An 18,931-nucleotide genomic window follows, 5' to 3' on the forward strand; every position below is an offset into this window, starting at 1 on the left:
TTATTTAGATAAATTTATAAAAAAATATTTATAAAAAGTAAAAATTAGTGTAAAAGATAATAAAATTTCTTTCATAAATTAAAACAACTTATACACTCAAATTTTAGAAAAAATAACTTCTAATAGAGAAATATAAAATTATTTTATTTATAAAAAAATTATTTATTTTTTATATTAATTTTTTTACTTCATAAATATTTCTTTAAAAATCTATCTTAAGTGAACATTAATAAAGTAGTTGAAATAAGTAATTATTAGCATTTTAAAGATTTTATGAATGTTACTTTATTTAACATTTTTTTAATATTACTTTTCAGTAGTTGATTGAAAGTGCTTTCTTTTTGTCTTATTTTTTAATAATTTATTTTCTTTAATTTATAAAATTTTATTTCCTGTATTTCTTTTATGTTTATATGTTTTAAAAATTCATTAAATTTTATTAAACACAATAAAATATTAAAATTTATTTTTACAATATAAAATCATTAAAATAATAATATAATTTAATTTATATAATCTTATTTTATTTGATGAAATTATTTTAAAATAAGATTAAAAAATATTCGTTAAAAATATATAATTACTAAATTTCAAATTTTAAAATGAAAAGTAGTGACGTCTTAATTTGTCGGTTTATATTTATCAACTAATTTTATCGAAGACCTTCAATTTAATCAATTAATTTTATATTTTAATTTTCAGCTAACTTATCTACTAGTTTTACTGTATTCTCACAAAATTAATAGATAAGTTAAAGTTACTCAAAGCTAAATAATTGTTAGTTTAACTGATAAATGCAAAATAATAAGTAAAGACATAATAACTAAGTATACTGAAATTTAAAATTTATTAACTATATATTTTTAAAAATATAATATTTATATTTTAATTTATTAAAATTATTTATCGTCTTCAAATTAAGATAATAAATTTATAATTTCACTCTCATTTATATATAAATTACTATAAACAATTAATAATTTTTAAAATTTTCTCAAATATTAATAATTTATTTTTAAAAAATATTGTAATATTTATTTATTATTTATGAAATGTTTTTAAAAAAATTTAAAAAGTAAGATTTAAAAATTACTTAAAAATAATAAGAAAAAAAGATCATTTATTTTAGTAGCATTAAAAAAAGTAATAAATATCCATTTTATCTATTTTAATAAATAATTTTATTTTTATTAAACAAGCTTTTTAGCTGACCAAGTAAATTTTAAAAAGTGCCTTATCAATACACACTCTACTAAGTGTGTGTTTCATATTATTATAGAAGTGGAAATTACTAGCAACCTTTTTTTTTTCCCTTTTAATGTAGCTTTTATTATTTTGTGAAATCTCATATATCTCCATTTAATAACCCATCATTCTCTATTAATGAAATTAACAAAAATAAATAAATAATAGAAAGCACGCCAAATAAGGAAATTTCAAGCAAAGTGTATCGGATTAATTCGTTGATGTATGCTGCTAAGTGCATCTTTTGTGTTCATCGGTCAACTCGTTGTTCATCTTTCATTTTTTGCACAAGTTTTTAATATCACATTGAAGTGGGCCTAAAGAGATGCAAAAGCCCATTGAAGTTGGACTTTGTGGCCCCGACCCAAATCCCAAAAGCACTGGCGGCACTGCACAACGAAACTTCCAAAACTTCCGCTTTTCTTCCTTTCCCGTGTTAATATGTACAGATATAGTATGAAACTCATGAAGCTTTTGGTTACCGTCCTTTGACACTAGAGATAAAGATATTGAAATAACAAGGAGAGAGATACTAGTTTTTTTTTTTTTTTATAAGTTTATCCTATGTTAAGATATTAGTATCTCTTTTTTCAGGAAGTACACTAGTATTTTTTGAAATTGTGTTTTTCATGTTTTTTGTATCTCTCTCCAGCGAGACACTAGTCAAACATGATACACGTATCTCTGTGTCTTTGTCTCGCAACTAAACACTGTTTTAGAGAGTGTAATTATATGTGAAATACCCATCACTTGTCACTTAAGTAGCAGTTCAAAGAAAGAGACACTGAACAGAGATACCGAAGCACGCACATTATGATTGACTAATACTTTGTTGAGAAGATAGAAACACAAAAAATATGTGATACATAAATTTGAAGGATATTAGTAAAAAGAAATACTAATATTTCAATTTTAGAAACACAAAGAGTAAATTTTTAAAAATAAAAATATCTTTTGTAATTTTTAAAAATGACATAGATTACCTCATAATTTTTAATCACTCACGGGCTTGTTTAAACATACGAAGCACATTTTGCAATGCTCATACGTAGTTGGATGAGGAATGATAGTAAAATTTTATGTATCAACATATTTTTAGTTATTAATTAAAATGCATTTTAAATTATAAAAATAAGAGAAGTTTATTAATTTAACAGTAGAAATAATTAAATAAAAAAATCAAATTTACATATTTTTTTAATAATTTTTATTAATAAATAAAAATATGTTAAAAACTGTACTAGAAAGTTTATTATTAGCAATTTTTATAAAGTACTTGCTACTGTAAATTTAAGAGGACATTTTATACTCTCTTTTAATATTTTAAAGATTGAAAATTAAAAAGTATTTATATTTTTTCAAATAAATTATAAATCTTTACTCTACTCAAATTCAGCCATTATTTTCACATGATTTAACAGATCAAATTCTTTTTCATTTATTTTACATTCTCATTTAACATATTAAAGTAATTACAGTATAAAATTTGTTTTGAAATTGTTAGTACTTTAAAAAATTCTGATGGAAAAAAAAATTGTCCAACTCCTTTGAGAATATCCACATATTCTGAGGATTTAAAATGTTTTAGCATTTGACATACGCTTTGTCACCTTTTGGCTGAAATGTCTTAATCTATTTATATTTACCTGTAGTTAGGCAATGAATAGGATAAAAAAATAATCTAGTAATATGTATGCTATATGCTTGTTACCTATGGTGTTAGGTGTTTCCCATTTGGGTAATAATACACTTTTGATTCAACAAAACCCTTGGTGACAAAAGCAAGGCATGGCCACACAGTTATCTTTGTCATTCTATCATTGTTCTTTGTCTTCACTTTTTTTATTATTATTTTGTCTCGTTGTGCTTGTTTTCTTACATTTTTGTTTTCTTATTGGTCATGTTGTTATCTATTTCAAAATTGAAAATTACAAGTAAATTATTCAGAATTACTCCGAATCTGTTTTTCTCTCTCTTCTAGCTGTAAAAGTATAGTTCATAATATTTTATAGTACTCAAAATTATAATTGAAAGGTTACTCAAAATCTTATATCTAATACTACGGGTAAGCAAGTCACAAGTTCCCTTCAAATCTTGCCTATGTATCTAATACAACAAGTAATCAGTGACTTTAATTTTAATTTTATAACTCTTTTTTTTTGTTTTAATGTAATTAACACTTCATTTCAGTTCCTAATTTCTACCAACGTTGTTTTCTTTTCTTTTTTTTTGCCATTGATGCTGCCAAAATTCCATGTTAGCACGTTTATTTTATTTTAGTCACAGATATAATTAAAAATATTTTAATTAAGTCTTTATATCCTGCATACTTTCTGCATATTAAATATCTATGGTGTCTCAAAGATAACAATGAATGAAGCAATTATTTAATAAGTGAAACCATATTACCATATTTTATTATTTAGTAAAATAAAATGAAAGTTATAAAATTATAATTTTTAACTATGAAATTAGTTAAAAACTCCATAAATTTGTAGCTAAAAAATTTCTATTGTATAAATAACTTATAAAATTAAATTATTTAATAAAAAATAAATTAATTATGTAAGCAACTAATTTATGTTGAATGACTTAAAAGAACAGTTAATATTATATCAATATAATATTAAAATTAGATATAATTTATTTTAACATATTTAATTAACAAAATAATATTATTAATTCAAACAATAATTTAAATTTATTTTTAAAATTATTAATTTTAATATATTATATTAATAAATATTGTATGAATTAATTTAAATAATTTAATTTTATAATTTATTTCTTAATATTAAAATATTATTTATCTATCTAATAAAATATATTATTAATTATTAATAATAGAAACATAAAAATAGAGAAAAAAAAAAGAAAAAGAGGCTACCATGAAAAATAAAAGAACAAAAAACAATAATATTAACATACTAAATTTGTTTTTAATTGTGTGAATGATAAATTATTATTTTTTAAATAATAAAAAGTAAAAATATAATAAAAATATTAGTAATTAGTTGTTAAAAATTAAATGCTTCTTTAAATAACTTTTGAAAAACTATCTTTTTATAAATACTTTTTGTTTTATATTTATTAAATGACTCTACAAGCTTATTATCAAGTGATACAATTTCATAAATAAGTTACAAGTTAATTTTACTAAATATAGCCTAAAATTAAAATTTTAGACTTTTGTACTAGGTTTCTTGAACTCACAAATATAAATTCAAAACAATATAGATTTCTAATTTAAACAATAGGAAAATGAAAGTCTAATCTTTTATATTGCTCAAAATATGAAGAAGAGGTGAATGAGATTAGTGTAGCCCACGGATACATAGTTTGTAATGGATCAAGGTGATCTTCTAAGAATATTCTTAACGCATGAACAAGTGATATTGTTGTTGTGTAGCTAATTAGTTAATAATTTTGTTTTGTAAAATTTAAAATGTGTAATTGTCTGCATAAAAAATTATAAATTAGTTTGCAATAAGTACATCTTGAATAATATTAATAATTAGCAATTATTTAATATTGGGAGTGATTAACCTAATGTAACATGCAACAAATTTAGTTATATTTTCTTTTTTAATATTAAAAACTTTATTTTAAGTTTGTAAAAGACATGTATATTTAATTATGTAGGAAGTTGACTAAAAATTTTTCAATCGTGTTAAAGCTTAAAAACAAAATAATAACGTGTTAAATTTATTAGTGAATTTTAATAATAGTTAACAATAAAAATTAAAGTGAATGAAGAAATTAAGAATTAAAATGAAGTGTTAATCAATTTATAAACAAATTAATTCTTTAGTTGACTCTTAAAATTTAGGTGAATTATTGAAATTAATTTTGTTGTTTTCCTTTTTTTTATTTTGAATAGGATAATATATTGAAAGTATCTTTCATTTTGAGATCAAGTATTTCCACCTTGATGCTTTAACCATTTAAAAATGATATTATTTTTTATTGGCTTTCACTGATTGAACAAAAGTGTCGGCACTAGTCACTAAGTATGGCTACACAAGGATGTTGAATAGGATAAATTTTAGGTGTTTTTTTTTCTCTATGCTCTTCACATAGAGAGCAGTGAGTGAGACACTAATACAAATACAATAATAAATAACATAACAAAATTAAATAATCTAACTTTCAAAAATTTATGAAGAGTAACTACAAAAATTACAATAATTAAAAATAATAAAATAAAAAATATGCACGAAATTGTTTAGTAATGTGAAAAACTTCTTTACTATAAGAAGTAGAAAATATAAGTCTTTCATATTAAAGCAATATCTTTACTATAACCAAATAAAGATATAAAAGAATAAAAAATAAATGCACAAACTATGCTTATAACTAATCAATCAAACTTTATATCAAAACTTACAAAGTAAGAACTAAAGAAATTAAAATATCTATAAAATTGAGTTAGTCTATGAACATCATTAATCACACTATAAACTTCATTTTAATAATTCAACATTTTAAAATGAAGAACTATATATAGTGAAATTATCAAATTTTTAACTTGATATAATAGAAAATAACTTTGTAAATATAATTTTATTAAGATTACTTTGAGTTTGTGCAAAAATAATTTTATTTTTATTTTTTGATGGAGTTGCTCACTCGCTTTACTTATTACTTTCTCTTGATCTTAAAAATTTATATACACTTTTATAAACAAGACAAAGTAAATTTGTTTATTTTAAATTTTTTATATAACATTAAATGTGATAACAATACTCATCAAATAGATCAACACTTCTTAATATTTCTGACTATAATATATTTTACAGGACAATCATTTTTTAAAATAAAGATGTGTAACATTATTCTTACTTTATTTTATCCTATATTTTCAATGGGTAAAATTACCTTACCTATCTCTTAAAATTGAGTTTAAAAATTCATAAATAAAAATTTTTTATAAAAAAATATATAGTTATTATATTAAATTTTTTAATAAAATTTTATTATTATTAACTATTTATCTTCAATCTTTAACTCTAAGGGCTAAAGTTAACAAATTTTTTTTATATATGATAAAATTAAATAAAAAATTATATATATTTTATCTTAAAAACTTAAAATATATTAAATATTTTTATTTAATAATTAAAAATTTATAAATAATAAGATAATTTGTAATTATCTTTTAAAACATTCTCTTGCAATTTATGTAGTATTTGTTATGATTTTTTTTATAAGTTGTTGTTTGCATTAATTATTATTATTTTTAATTATACCTTTAGATAAGATGAAGTAATTAATTAGGTATAATGAGAGTTGAATATGTATTTCAACAATTTTAAGGAAAATTTTGAATTTTTTAAAATTTTGAATTTTTTCATGTTATTAATGAAATTAACTACTCTTCTTAAATTTTATAAAGTATTAAAGGTAACAATTATTAAAAGTATTATTTAAACAAAAAATAGTAATATTTTTTTAATTATAAAAATTATAAACTAATTTTTAAATATATTAATTGATTAAATATTTTTATGATTTTATTAAATTTAGTCTTTAGAGTTAAGTTTAAATATCTAAAAATAATAAATTTTTTATTAAAAATATATTTATTACACCTTCTCATTTTTAAGGCGATCAATAGTTTCCTTTTTAATATTTTTGAATTTTAGTTATTTATCTTAAATTATAAAAACTGGAGTTAATATTTTCTTTTTTATATATTTTATTGTAAATTTTGTCTTAATAAAGCATTTATTTATTTTTAATCTCTATGCAAATGTGACTTGAACAATTTTTATTTATTTCAAATTATTTATTATTTTAAAATATTAAAAAAATAAATAAATTTTTAATAACACCCTTATTATGAACAAATTTTGCCAACTAACAATTAAAATAAATATAAAATTAATTATCATGTAATTGTTGTAATAACTTCAAATTTTTTAATAAATATATTTTAGTAAAATTATGTTGTTTTATTATAATAATTAATAAGAATAATTATTTTGTTAAGATATGTATATTAATACCAAGTCATGTTTAATACGAGACCAAAAAAATAATATATAAAACATTAATATGATAATTTGTAAGTATTTTTAAAATGAAATATAAATTTATAATATAATTATAAATTTAATAATTATGAAGATTTATAATAAAAAATAGAATTATTGTAAAAAATAAAATATCTGTCTGAAATAAATGTGATGACAAGTATCTTTTTGGTTTTTTCTGTTACAAGACAAAACAATGGCCTAGATTACCGCGAAAAAGGGCAAAAAGTAATGTAAAAATGGTCAAGTCAAAGGCAATAGATGTGAATGTGAAAATAGATGTGAATGTGAAAAGGCAACGAGGGCAATATTGGCAGGTACGACCCCATAGCAAGCAAAATGCATGTTACCAAATTTTAATTAATGACTATTACCAAATTTTAATTAACGATGAACTAGGCCTCTTAACACACCATAATAAAAATCACTGTGATAACTCATAGAACCCCAAAGCAGCGTCACGCTCACTCCCTTCTCTCGTGCCTCTTCCTCTTCTTCTCTCAAACCACTGAGCCAAACCTTAGGGTTCCTCTGTTCTTCTTCGACCAAAAATAATTCTTAGGGCTCAGAAAAATTCATCCATTCTCGCCATTACTGAAGCTCTAACCCCTTGCATTTCCAACTCTTCATCTAAACCCTTTCTCAGAAACAGAGCTCAGAAACACCCACACGCATGGCAAAAACGAGGCCAGGCAGAAAAGACTTAGACTCATACACCATCAGAGGAACCAACAAGATCGTAAGAGGTAATCGCTGGAAACCCTTTTCCCCTTTCAACCACCCACTTGCGTTAACAGCTTCAAAATCGATCCTTTGTGGAAGGGAGTGAAGGGAATGGCTAGAAACCATGTGGGTGTTGTTTAGATTAGTGAAAGGTGTGATTTTTATTTTTATTTTTGCAGTTGGGGACTGTGTGTTGATGCGTCCTTCTGATACTAGCAAGCCACCGTACGTGGCGCGCGTGGAGAAGATCGAGCAAGATAGCAGGAACAACGTTAAGGTGCGTGTGAGGTGGTACTATCGACCAGAAGAGTCTATTGGAGGACGCAGACAGTTTCATGGGGCAAAGGAACTGTTTTTGTCTGATCATTATGATGTTCAGAGTGCTCACACCATTGAAGGAAAGTGTGTTGTACACTCTTTCAAGAACTATACTAAGCTTGAGAATGTAGGTGCTGAAGATTACTATTGTAGGTTTGAGTACAAGGCTGCTACTGGGGCTTTCACACCTGACCGTGTTGCTGTGTGAGTTTGTTTGTGATTTTAGTGAAATGATGGTATGGTGGTTGAAATGGTGTGTTTTATGTTGCTCATTTGGTGCTGTGTTTTGAAGGTATTGCAAATGTGAGATGCCTTATAACCCGGATGACCTCATGGTGCAGTGTGAGGGGTGCAAGGACTGGTAAAACCACTGTATTCTGCTTTACTTTGTTTACTTTTGTTGCAGCTTTGAGTGATTTTTAGTTTAATTTTAGCTTCGGATGTGCTGGTTTGCTTGGATGAAGGGATTGTTGATATTTCAGCTCCTGCAGAGCCTTTCTAAAGGCTTTTAACCTTGAACAAAAGGAAGAAATGATGAAGACTACCAAAAGACTTTGAGAAGCCCTAGAAAGACGGCTTCCTAAGTCTAATAGTTTTAATGCAGTCATTAAATTTTTTTTGTTGGAACTCTGTCTTGGCTGATGGACATGTTTTGTGTGTTGCTCTTGACAAAGCCTTCTGCTTATTCAATGAAAAGAAAGCAATTGAGATCAATGTGGGAAATGAAAATATAAAATATTTTCTAATGGCAAAAGAGCTACCTATATTAAAATATTAAAAAAGTATCAGATGAATTTTGTGGTGTTTAAACTGATGATATCTTTAGATTGTCTTCTGTCAGCCTAAAAGTCTAGATTTTGGGTTCTGCTGTTTCTTTTTTCCAACATGTATGCCACTATAGATTGAATGGGGCAGGGGGTTATTTCACTTGTGCTTTGATCAATTTTGACCTTATTTGGTTTCACGCTTTCACTCAGTGGATTTTTTTTTTCAAATTTAAGGAGTATCCAAGAAGTCATGCTACTACAGTTTTTTTATGTTTCCTAGCAATAGATTTTATGAAAGAAACACTTTTCAAAATTTGTAGGTTTCTTGTAGGTACCATCCTGCCTGCGTGGGCATGACTATCGATGAAGCAAAGAAATTGGATCATTTTGTTTGTTCAGAATGTTCATCTGACGATGACATGAAGAAACCCCATGCCACATTTCCTGTATCACCAGGATCTGATGGCAAGGTGAGACTTCCTGATGCACTTTTACTTTTAGTCCTTTTATTTCATTGTACCAGCAAATGCTTCAGAGACATTAAGGATTAAAGGGAGAATGGGGCCACTTTTGTAGTATTTGATGGTTGGTGTCAAAAAGAAAGTTCTTACATAATAAGAAGTACTCTTTGAGCGGCTAGTTTTGACCCTGGCCATGTATTGTAGTGAGTCTGTGTACTGGTTAGCATGGAAGTTTGCTTCTTGTCTAGAAAGTGAAAGTTTGAGTTGTGTATTGTTTTGTATATATACTAATCCAATCGAGTTTGTATGGTCATGTGTGTTTATTGACACAAGAACCACACATTGCATTATCGATTTCCTGTGTGGTTTTTCTTAATCTGAAGGATTGAGGCATTTTGTAACATTGCTGTGAAGTGTGGTTTTCCTATGTCTGAATGATTTGGGCATTTTGTTACTTGAATTGCTGGGAAGTTTAATTAGTTAAAGATTTAAGGCTGTCAAATTGATTAAGAAATGAATTATAGATATTATGAAGCACCCTTTTGACTTTTAAATGCACTTTTTAATATTTCCAGTGTCTTTTATGTAATCTTGCCTGGAAGCTTTTGTTTATGTTTTCTTTTATTATGTGTGAATTTCTGAATGGCTGAAGTTATTGAGGTATAGATATATGAATGATATTCAATCTTTTGAGCTTTTATCTTGATATTTCTTGTGCCTAACATACATGTTCACTTTGTTCGGGGGGCTCTTTCTCAAATTTAATTTGTATTTTATTATGATGATTTCCAACATCTCAATTTCTTATATGTTCATTCCTAAATTGGAAACTATATAAATTGTGACCTGGACATTCTTTTGTTGACTAATTACACTGGGGAACTAATTTCTGTTTTTGCTTCGAGGGTAGGAGTAGTTTAGATGTAGGTATTTTATTTTTTCCATATACCAAGCTAAGTAAAATGAGGTTCCCAATCATGAGGTCGTTGAAGACTGAAGTCATGACTCACGATTAACCACTTCATTACCAATTGATTTTTCTAGTACCAATAAAATAAGTGGCGTTAAGAATGGTTGAATGGGCTTACAAAGTTAATTATGTATGTTCAGATTTGGATTCTGTTGACCAAAAAAAGATTTGGATTCTAATTGTATTAATCTGTATTGAGGTTTTTATAAAATGAATACTGTATGTAAGTTTATTATCTGTCTTTCTCTGTGTATGTTAAAGTTGTTATGCTTGACTGATCTACCAACTTCAGTCCTTTATTCTTCCTTTAATACATCTTCTGCATATAACACAGTTCATTTTGGGGGAAATAATTCAACCTTGTAAGAGGTTATATTTAAGCTTTTTTTTTTTTTCCTTGAAGGACATTATCCCCACTTATCAATGGTGTGAGTGTGTGGATTTCCCTTTTTATTTTGTATCTTGTTATTTTGTCCAGTATAGAGGCTTCAAAATTTTCTAGAGATGTTCAATTTGTGGTTTTGTTAGAACATGATTTGACTTGGATTGTCCTTCTGCTTGATGTATTCTGCAAGATGTCGAATGGTAGCTGTCATACTCATGTTGGCAAATAGTAATGGGATCTTTTGTGAGGACTATGTCTCAATGCTGTTGTCTGTTTACTCAGTGACATTATTTAGTAGTGGGGACCCTTTGCCATTTAGAACTGTTATTTGTAAGGTGGTGATTATGAACATAATAAAACTGCAAAATCATATATGAATATGTAGAGCTTGGATTCAGCATGGAGAGGGTGTCTCAATGCATACATTCATGTTTCACATTCCGTCTTTTACTTATCATGTGTTATAAATTTGATAGTCATGAATTTTCAGGTGGAACCAAAGCGGCGGAAGAGATGACTGTCACGCGGAATTAACTCGTCTTGGAAAATGCAACTTTTGCTGAATTTGGCTGGCTATGTGGCAGCTGTTGTGTGTGTGTGTGTTGTACAGCTTCTACCAGAGGCTATAAACATTTTATGTATTTGACTCAGGCTATGTATGTATGTATGTATCCGTGTTAGATTCATGAGAGACGTTGATCTGTTTCCCTTGTGTCCAGGAAGATTAACTCCGGTCTTAAGTGTTAATGTCTGAGATATATAACACCAAACTTTGAACACTGGAGTAAAAAGAAATTATCAGTTTTCTAAAATTCGGGTCTTGTTTGTTTGCTCATTAGCTATTGTGCATCAAATTTCTACTGTTGTCTTATTTTGTTGCAAAGGGGAAAAAAAAATACTAGCTTCTGATTGGAGGGGTTTTCGTGTTATATATATTCCACCGCGACCCGCATGTCATTTCTATAGGAACTAAATGTTTGAATGTTATTTGGCAACTCATGATGGTTTAGCGTGAAACAGGTTCGTTGCGGCTGTGATTGTGCTTGTTTTCTAGTTTCAAGGAAATAAAAAGTATGAACAGTTTTTGGGATAATTCAAGTTGTCTCTTTAGGTGTATTTTTGGGGTGTGTATAAAAAACACAAAGGTGAAAGATTGTGGAAATTGTGTGCAGTTCAAATATAGTGTTAATTTTTAGTTATTTAAATAATAATTTTGAAGAAAAAATTGGTTTCTGAATATGTAGTGTGGTTGGAAAAATGGAAGTATAATCACTTAAACTAATATATAACGTTTTTTTCAAGGTTAATTAATTATGAATAATGTTTTTATAACACTTAGTTTTGGTGTTTATACAAGACATTCTATAAAAATATAGAATAATTATTTCATAATTTCTATAAGATGTCTACATATAAACACTCGAATTAGGTATTAAAAATAATATTATATTTTAATTGTTTTTATGTTGATTATATTTTAATTTTTCAGTTATACGAATTTTATAAAAGTTAATTAAGAAATTTTTTTATAATATAAAAATATTAATTTAACTCTTAAATTTGAGTTTAATCAATTAATAACAATAAAATTTATTTGAAAAATATTTATCATAATTTTATAATTTTAATGTAATAAAGTATATTTTTTAATTATTTGAGGGCATCACAGGGGCTGAGATCACAAAATCGTTTTATAAACTGTCAAGTGGATACTTCATTGATGTGCCTGATATATGTTAGGCACGAGAATTAAGCCGAAGAAGGCAAAGTAGCATGCATGCATACGGACGATGTCTATATTTACGTAAAATGGGACACCCTATGTGCTTGCACATGATGTTATGGAAGCACACGTTAGCTTAATTCAAAACCTTGAGATGCAAGCATGGAAGAAAAAAAATTTTGCTTCGCTAATTGGTTGTGTACTATCACTTGCAACAAGCATCAGCATTAGCATTAGCATGTTGATTTCCAACTTTCCATTAAAGCATTCTTCAGAAAAACCATATATCAGTTCTATTACTTGGCTTTGTTGCAACTTGCAAGTGTGCGGGATCAATGGTTTCCAATGAATAAAAGGTCACTGGGTGATTCAGATGCAGTGGGAATTGGTTAATCTGCTATCACGTGTCATGATACAAAGGAAAACTCAATCGCATGTAATGTGATGCGTAGCTTTCCTTTGACTTATTCGCACCGATATTTAATTTGAACGAAAAATTTCTACACTCGACTATAAATGTCAAGGAAATTTGTTTCAAGTCTCTTTTGTTGTGATATGCATTGGCTTTGGTCAATAAATAGACCCCACTCTAGATATTGCTTTTGCTGCAAGCATGAAGCCTCAAGGCACATGCATGCAAGTTAAGCACGCTCAGAGCTAGGGTGGTGGAGAAAGAAATAAAGAAAGAACTAAGAAAGAAAAGGCTATATTGGCAGCTAACGATAAGTACTGATCAAGTTCGACATCTAGGGTTAGTTATATATGAAGACATACATATATATGAAGGAGGAGGATGCATTGAAATGGAATGTTGAAAGGTGCAAATATATGCAGTTGAAAGAGTCAAATCTTATATATCATTTTTGTGGAAGTATACTATTAAATATATGTATCAACGCATAGTTTTTCACTTCCTAAACCTCTATCTGTGTTTTTGGTTTGGGTACCTTGAGACGGATTTGAAAGAGGCAGCTAATAACATGTTCAATCTTTTTATCATTAGTTAAAATTATTAAAAACTTATCTGAGTTTTACTTTTAATTAAATAATTTTTGCTTATATACTTTTTTTTAATAAATTTTAATTAATAATTAAGAATATATCAAGAAAAGTATATTTTTATTACTTCTCTTAAAAGACAGTATATGAGATAATATCATAAAGCTATTTCTGAGTACCCTAATGCTACAGCAGATTTTCTTTACACAGTTAATTTCATGGACGCAATTGGAGCAGCAATGGAAGGTATTGATTATTAATTAATTAGCATAAAGACTTTTTAAGGGTGGGTGTCACTGTGTGATTTTGTAACTTTAATTCCTAATTAATTATGTGCTTTGTCAGCTTGATTATTACCATTACATTAATGTGGGCCAACCCACTTAACGACAAGTCGTGGAAGAGGGTTGTTTGAATTTTACGTTTATATTTGCAGTGGGATTCAGATCCACTTGTTTGAATTATTAGAATGGGGACTCAATTTCTTAATATTTTTGAAAGGTATTTGTTATTGAATCGGTGTATATGTTAATACTGTTATTAAGATAATGTTAACACTATATTATTTTTGACTTTTTTTATTACATTATATTAATTAATAAGAGAATCTAAAAATATTAAATTTTAAATAAAAATAAAAATATCATAAATATATAAAAATCTATAAATATATATTTAAGCAAAGGTATGTGAAGAGATCTCGCATGCACATAATCACGGATGTGAAGAGCATTGTCGCACCTGCATGACTTTCCAAGAGCTTTATTTATTTATTTATTTATTATTATTATTATTTGATTTTCTTTAACCTTAGGGCCTCCAATTTATGGAAAAAAATCATTTTAAATAATAGATTTTAATAGCTTTTTTTACACTCGTCTCATGTCTGTATATAGAGAAAGAGATTGAATTCCTTTTGCTTCTTTTTATCATAAAAATTCAAGTGTAGGAACAAAGTAAAAAAAGCATAAAAAAATATTATCGTCAAATTAAATAATTTTCTAAAAATTGAGAGGAAAAATTATTTTGCTTTAAGGAAAATATTTAATATTATTCTTTGTTTGGATATAAAAATACAAGAATAATGTTAAAAATAATTATTTATTAATTCTACTTTGAAATGATAATATGTTAAATTCCTATAATAGTAATAATTTTAAATTTGACAAAATTATTCAAAACAAATTAAATCTTTAATGACTAGGTCAAGATAATATAATCATGGATAAGATCAGAGAATTCAAAAAAGTTAAGACAAATTTGAGCCTATTAAGCATTAATCTTATTTAATATTTAGTGCACATTAAATAACTTAATAACTAATATTAAATAAATAAAATTCTATTATAGTAATATTTTAAAAATAATAAATTTAAAAAGCAATAAATATTATAATTATTAATAATAAATATTTTATTATATTAAATATATAATATTAAAAATTCATTTGTCATGATAAAAAAAATACCTATTTCGCAATTCAAAAAGAATGTACTCTTTTTGCTAGGGTTTTCAAGATTTAATCTTTCTTTTCAAGAAAAGTGGAGAGGCATCGCTAGGGATCTCGCCCTAGGGCCTCTGTGCTTCAGCGTTCCCTCTCCTAATTCTTCCGTGCAGAAGGGTTGTTTGTGACATTTCGGTGTTGATTTCAAGCCACAGCTCTAGTGGCTCTCGAAGGATGGAGCGCTGTGAGATAGAAAAATGGTCTAGTGATGAGGTAGATCGAGATGGCAGGAACTCAAAGAAGGTGAAGACAGATCAGAAGACTTTCTCAGACCTGTTAGAGGGTTACATGCAAGAAGATCCTGGCCTTGAGCCTCTGAAGTCCCATCAAGTGTTTTCTGTTTAAAGTCATAACCTTTCTAATTTTTCTTCTTATAAGGATAAGGTGCTAGGGTCCCGTGATATAGATCTTGTTTTAAATGATGATGATATTATAAAATCTGTTTTAGATGATTTTAATATTCTTCTCGATTCTGATGAACATGATGAATCTTTTTCTATGCCTCAAAATCTTTGCCCCAATATTTTGATCCCTTTAGAAGATTATGAGGGGGTGGTGTAGTCTGTGGAAGTTTACTCTTATTGTCAAGCTTCTAGGTAAATCTGTAAGCTACAATTTCCTTAGTCAAAGACTAAATAATATTTGGGAAAAAAATGGGTCGTTAAAAATTCTGGATTCGAACAATGAATTTTTCCTAGTCAAATTTGAAAACTTAGATGATTACAAGATTGCTCTGTTTGATGGCCCTTGGTTGATTCTTGATCATTATCTCTTGGTGTAGAGGTGGAAGCCTTTTTTTAAGACCAAAGACTACAATCTTAGGAAAATCGCAGTGTGGGTCAGAATTCTTGACTTGCTTTTGGAATTATATGATAGTAAATTTTTGTGGCAGGTTGGTGCTTGCTTAGGAACTATGCTAAAGATAGATCCCTATACCTCATTGCTATCCAGAGATAAATTTGCTAGAATCTGCATTGAGATAGATCTTAGGAAGAAATTAGTTTATGCTTTTAGGGCCTAAGGTTAAGAGTTTAAGGTGGAATATGAGGGTTTGCATTTGATTTGTTTTAGCTGTGGTAAGTACGGACATAGACAAGAACAATGTGTAGATATGGCTAGGCATCATCATCCTGTTTTAGGGAACGAGGGGACCAATGTTAATAACTTAGGGAAAAGTGAGGTTAACCTAGAAGGTCACTTTGATTTGAATAAGGATATGATATTGGATGACCATGAGAATGGAGATGAGAATAAGGAGGGCCAGTTTGGTCCTTGGATGTTAGCTAAGAAATAATTTAGGAAAAAAACTCAATTCCTCCATTTCTTTTGGGCTGACTATAAAAAATGAAAAACCAAAAGACTTAGCCTCTGGATCTAGATTCAATGTTTTAGATAATAATGTAAAGGACCAATCTATGGTTTCAAGAGTTAGATAGGTAAAGATATATGAAAGTCACCGAAGTAAGAACCTAACTCTTAAGGAAAAAGTTGCTCATAAGTGGATAGATAAGCCTGTAAATAACACTAAAGTGGGGGATCATGTTAGGAAAGGGCCTAAAGGTAAAATTATCCCTAGTGGGGTCAAATCTAATTTAGAAGAAAAAGGTGGTGGCTATTCTGGTAAGGCTACCACTACCTGCAATTTCCAAGAATTTTGTCATAATGGTTCTAGTCAAGAAAACAAGAAAGTTTTAGGGATAATGTCTACTTTTGCAAAAGCCCTTCATGATAATAAGAACCTGGGGCATAGTCTTCAGGATATTATTGGTCTTAATTCTGATTTTCTATAGAGGGATGGAGTCTACCTAACTCATGTCCCCCATGATAAACCTCCCGATCCTCTCTTGTTAATGGAATTAGAAAACTCTTGTAATAATGGGAGTAGTTAGACTAATCCTATAGGTATAAAAGGTATTGTGTCAAGGACTCATCAACATCCTAAGGATGTATTAAGTTCCTCTCCTAAAATTATTTATGAATTGCTTGTTCTGAAACTATAGGGGTGCGGGGGGAAACTTTCTCTAGACTTATTAATAATCTCATTAAACTATATAACCTTGAATTTGTGGCCTTGTTCGAACCTAGAATCCACTCTTTTAAAGCTGATTCTATTATTAAGAAATTTAACCTAGATAGTTTTGTTAAAATAGATGCTTCTGGGTTTTTTAGGGGCATATGGTGCTGTTGGAATTCTAACAAAATTAAAGTTGACATTTTAGATAAAAATTATTATTTTATTCATTTAAAAATTAAGAATAGTCAGAGTGATTGAGTCTTATCTACTGTCTATGCCAGTCCTCGAGAGGGGTTGAGGGCAAATTGCTGGGAGTTGCTTTTTGAATTTTACTCTACTATTAACTATCCCTGATGCCTTGCAGGAGATTTTAATTCTATTTTTTTGAAAGTAAGAAGTCTGGAGGTAGACCAACCAATTTGCACATCATGAGACAGTTTGCTAATTGCCTCAACATTTGTGGCCTTCAAGACTTGAGATTTAAAAGAAGTCTTTTTACCTGGCAAAGAGGCAACATTAAAGAAAGGATAAATAGAATTGTAGTTAATGACTCTTGGCGAATGCTTTTCCAGAATAGCTTTCTCATCCACCTCCCAATCCCCAAATTTGATCATGTTGCTTTATGGATAAAAATTAGAAATAAGGATAGCTGGAGTTCTCAGTCTAAACCTTTTAAATTTCTAACCCTCTGGTTGTTTCATGAGGATTTCAATAACCAAGTTAGGAATTCCTGGATTACTTCTTGATCTTGGGCTGACAATGTTACTAGTTTTACTAGGAATATATTTGATTGGAGTCATAATGTCTTTGGAAATATTTTTAATAGAAAAAGGAGACTGTTAAATAGGATTCGAGGTATTCACTATAAGCTATCCATTCAAGATAATCCTTTTCTCTATAATTTGTTGCACTCTTTGTGGAAAGAATACCAAAATATCTTGAATTACGAAGAAATATTTTGGTTTCATCTGTATAAATCTAGTTAGCTTAGACTAGGAGACAAGAATAATAAATTTTTCCATAGAACTGTTATAAACTGTATACTTTCTAATCATATTTTTTCCTTTAGAAGTGAGGATAATACATTGGAATTTAATCCTCTTAAGCTTTAAGACCTGACTATTAGATATTTTAGGAATTTATTTACTGGATAAAAATCTAGTCCTGATGGGTGTTCTCTTTCTACTATCTCTGGGTTTCTTTCCCTTAGCGAAGAAGATAACTTAGTTTTAAATGCTGACCTATCTTTAAATAAAATTAAAGTTGCCTTATTCAGTATAGGTAATATGAAAGCCCCTAGTCCTATTTTTTAAAAATCAGTGGGAGGTTTTGGCCCTTTTTATTTGCAAATTTGTCTCTAATATGTTTGATAACCCTAGTAATATTGCCTCTGTTAACAATACAAGTATTACCCTCATTCTTAAAATTGAAAATCATGATCATATTAAACATTTTAGGCCCATCTCTTTATGTTATGTTAGTTATAAAATTGTGACTAAACTCTTAGCTAATAGAATTAGGGAATCCTTGTCTCATATCATTTCTGCTAGCCAAACTAGTTTTATTCCAGGGAGACAAGATATAGATAACACTATTATTTTGTAAGAGTTGGTGCATTCTGTTAATAATCTGAAGGCTAGTAGTAGGTTCATGATTATTAAGATTGATTTAGAGAAGACTTATGATAGACTTAGGTGGCAATTTATTGATGATACTCTTAAGAATATAGGTTTCAGTCACGAGTTATGTGACATTATTAGATATTGTGTGTCCTCTGTATCTATGTT

At 27.8% G+C, this 18,931-nt stretch overlaps 1 protein-coding gene across 4 annotated transcripts; it reads left to right on the forward strand.

Annotated features, from left to right (window-relative positions):
- Nucleotides 1–7,694: 7,694 nt before the first annotated feature.
- On the forward strand, nucleotides 7,695–13,033 carry LOC113853959 (chromatin remodeling protein EBS-like). 4 transcript variants are annotated; one of them, XM_027484699.1, is made up of 5 exons: nucleotides 7,695–8,026; nucleotides 8,183–8,525; nucleotides 8,614–8,682; nucleotides 9,420–9,558; nucleotides 11,395–11,786. In XM_027484699.1, the coding sequence occupies exons 1-5, from the start codon at nucleotides 7,954–7,956 to the stop codon at nucleotides 11,419–11,421; spliced, it is 651 nt and encodes a 216-aa protein (XP_027340500.1). In that variant the 5' UTR covers nucleotides 7,695–7,953; the 3' UTR covers nucleotides 11,422–11,786. The 4 variants fall into 4 exon arrangements, 2 of the variants coding, with proteins under 2 accessions (XP_027340500.1, XP_027340499.1); XR_003502713.1 differs by having other exon boundaries at nucleotides 7,721–8,026; nucleotides 9,409–9,558; XM_027484698.1 differs by having other exon boundaries at nucleotides 7,715–8,026; nucleotides 9,420–13,033.
- The last annotated feature ends 5,898 nt before the right edge of the window (nucleotides 13,034–18,931 follow it).

The sequence above is a fragment of the Abrus precatorius genome, unplaced genomic scaffold, assembly GCF_003935025.1.
Source record: "Abrus precatorius isolate BTA unplaced genomic scaffold, Abrus_2018 Scaffold11, whole genome shotgun sequence".
Taxonomy (NCBI): domain Eukaryota; kingdom Viridiplantae; phylum Streptophyta; class Magnoliopsida; order Fabales; family Fabaceae; genus Abrus; species Abrus precatorius.

Excerpts from the sequence above, each read along its gene's own strand:
- LOC113853959 (XM_027484698.1), top strand. The coding sequence starts at position 7,954 with ATGGCAAAAACGAGGCCAGGCAGAAAAGACTTAGACTCATACACCATC. Across the intron at positions 8,027-8,182 it reads AACCAACAAGATCGTAAGAG|TTGGGGACTGTGTGTTGATG; the intron begins GTAATCGCTGGA and ends TTATTTTTGCAG. Across the intron at positions 8,683-9,419 it reads TGTGAGGGGTGCAAGGACTG|GTACCATCCTGCCTGCGTGG; the intron begins GTAAAACCACTG and ends GGTTTCTTGTAG.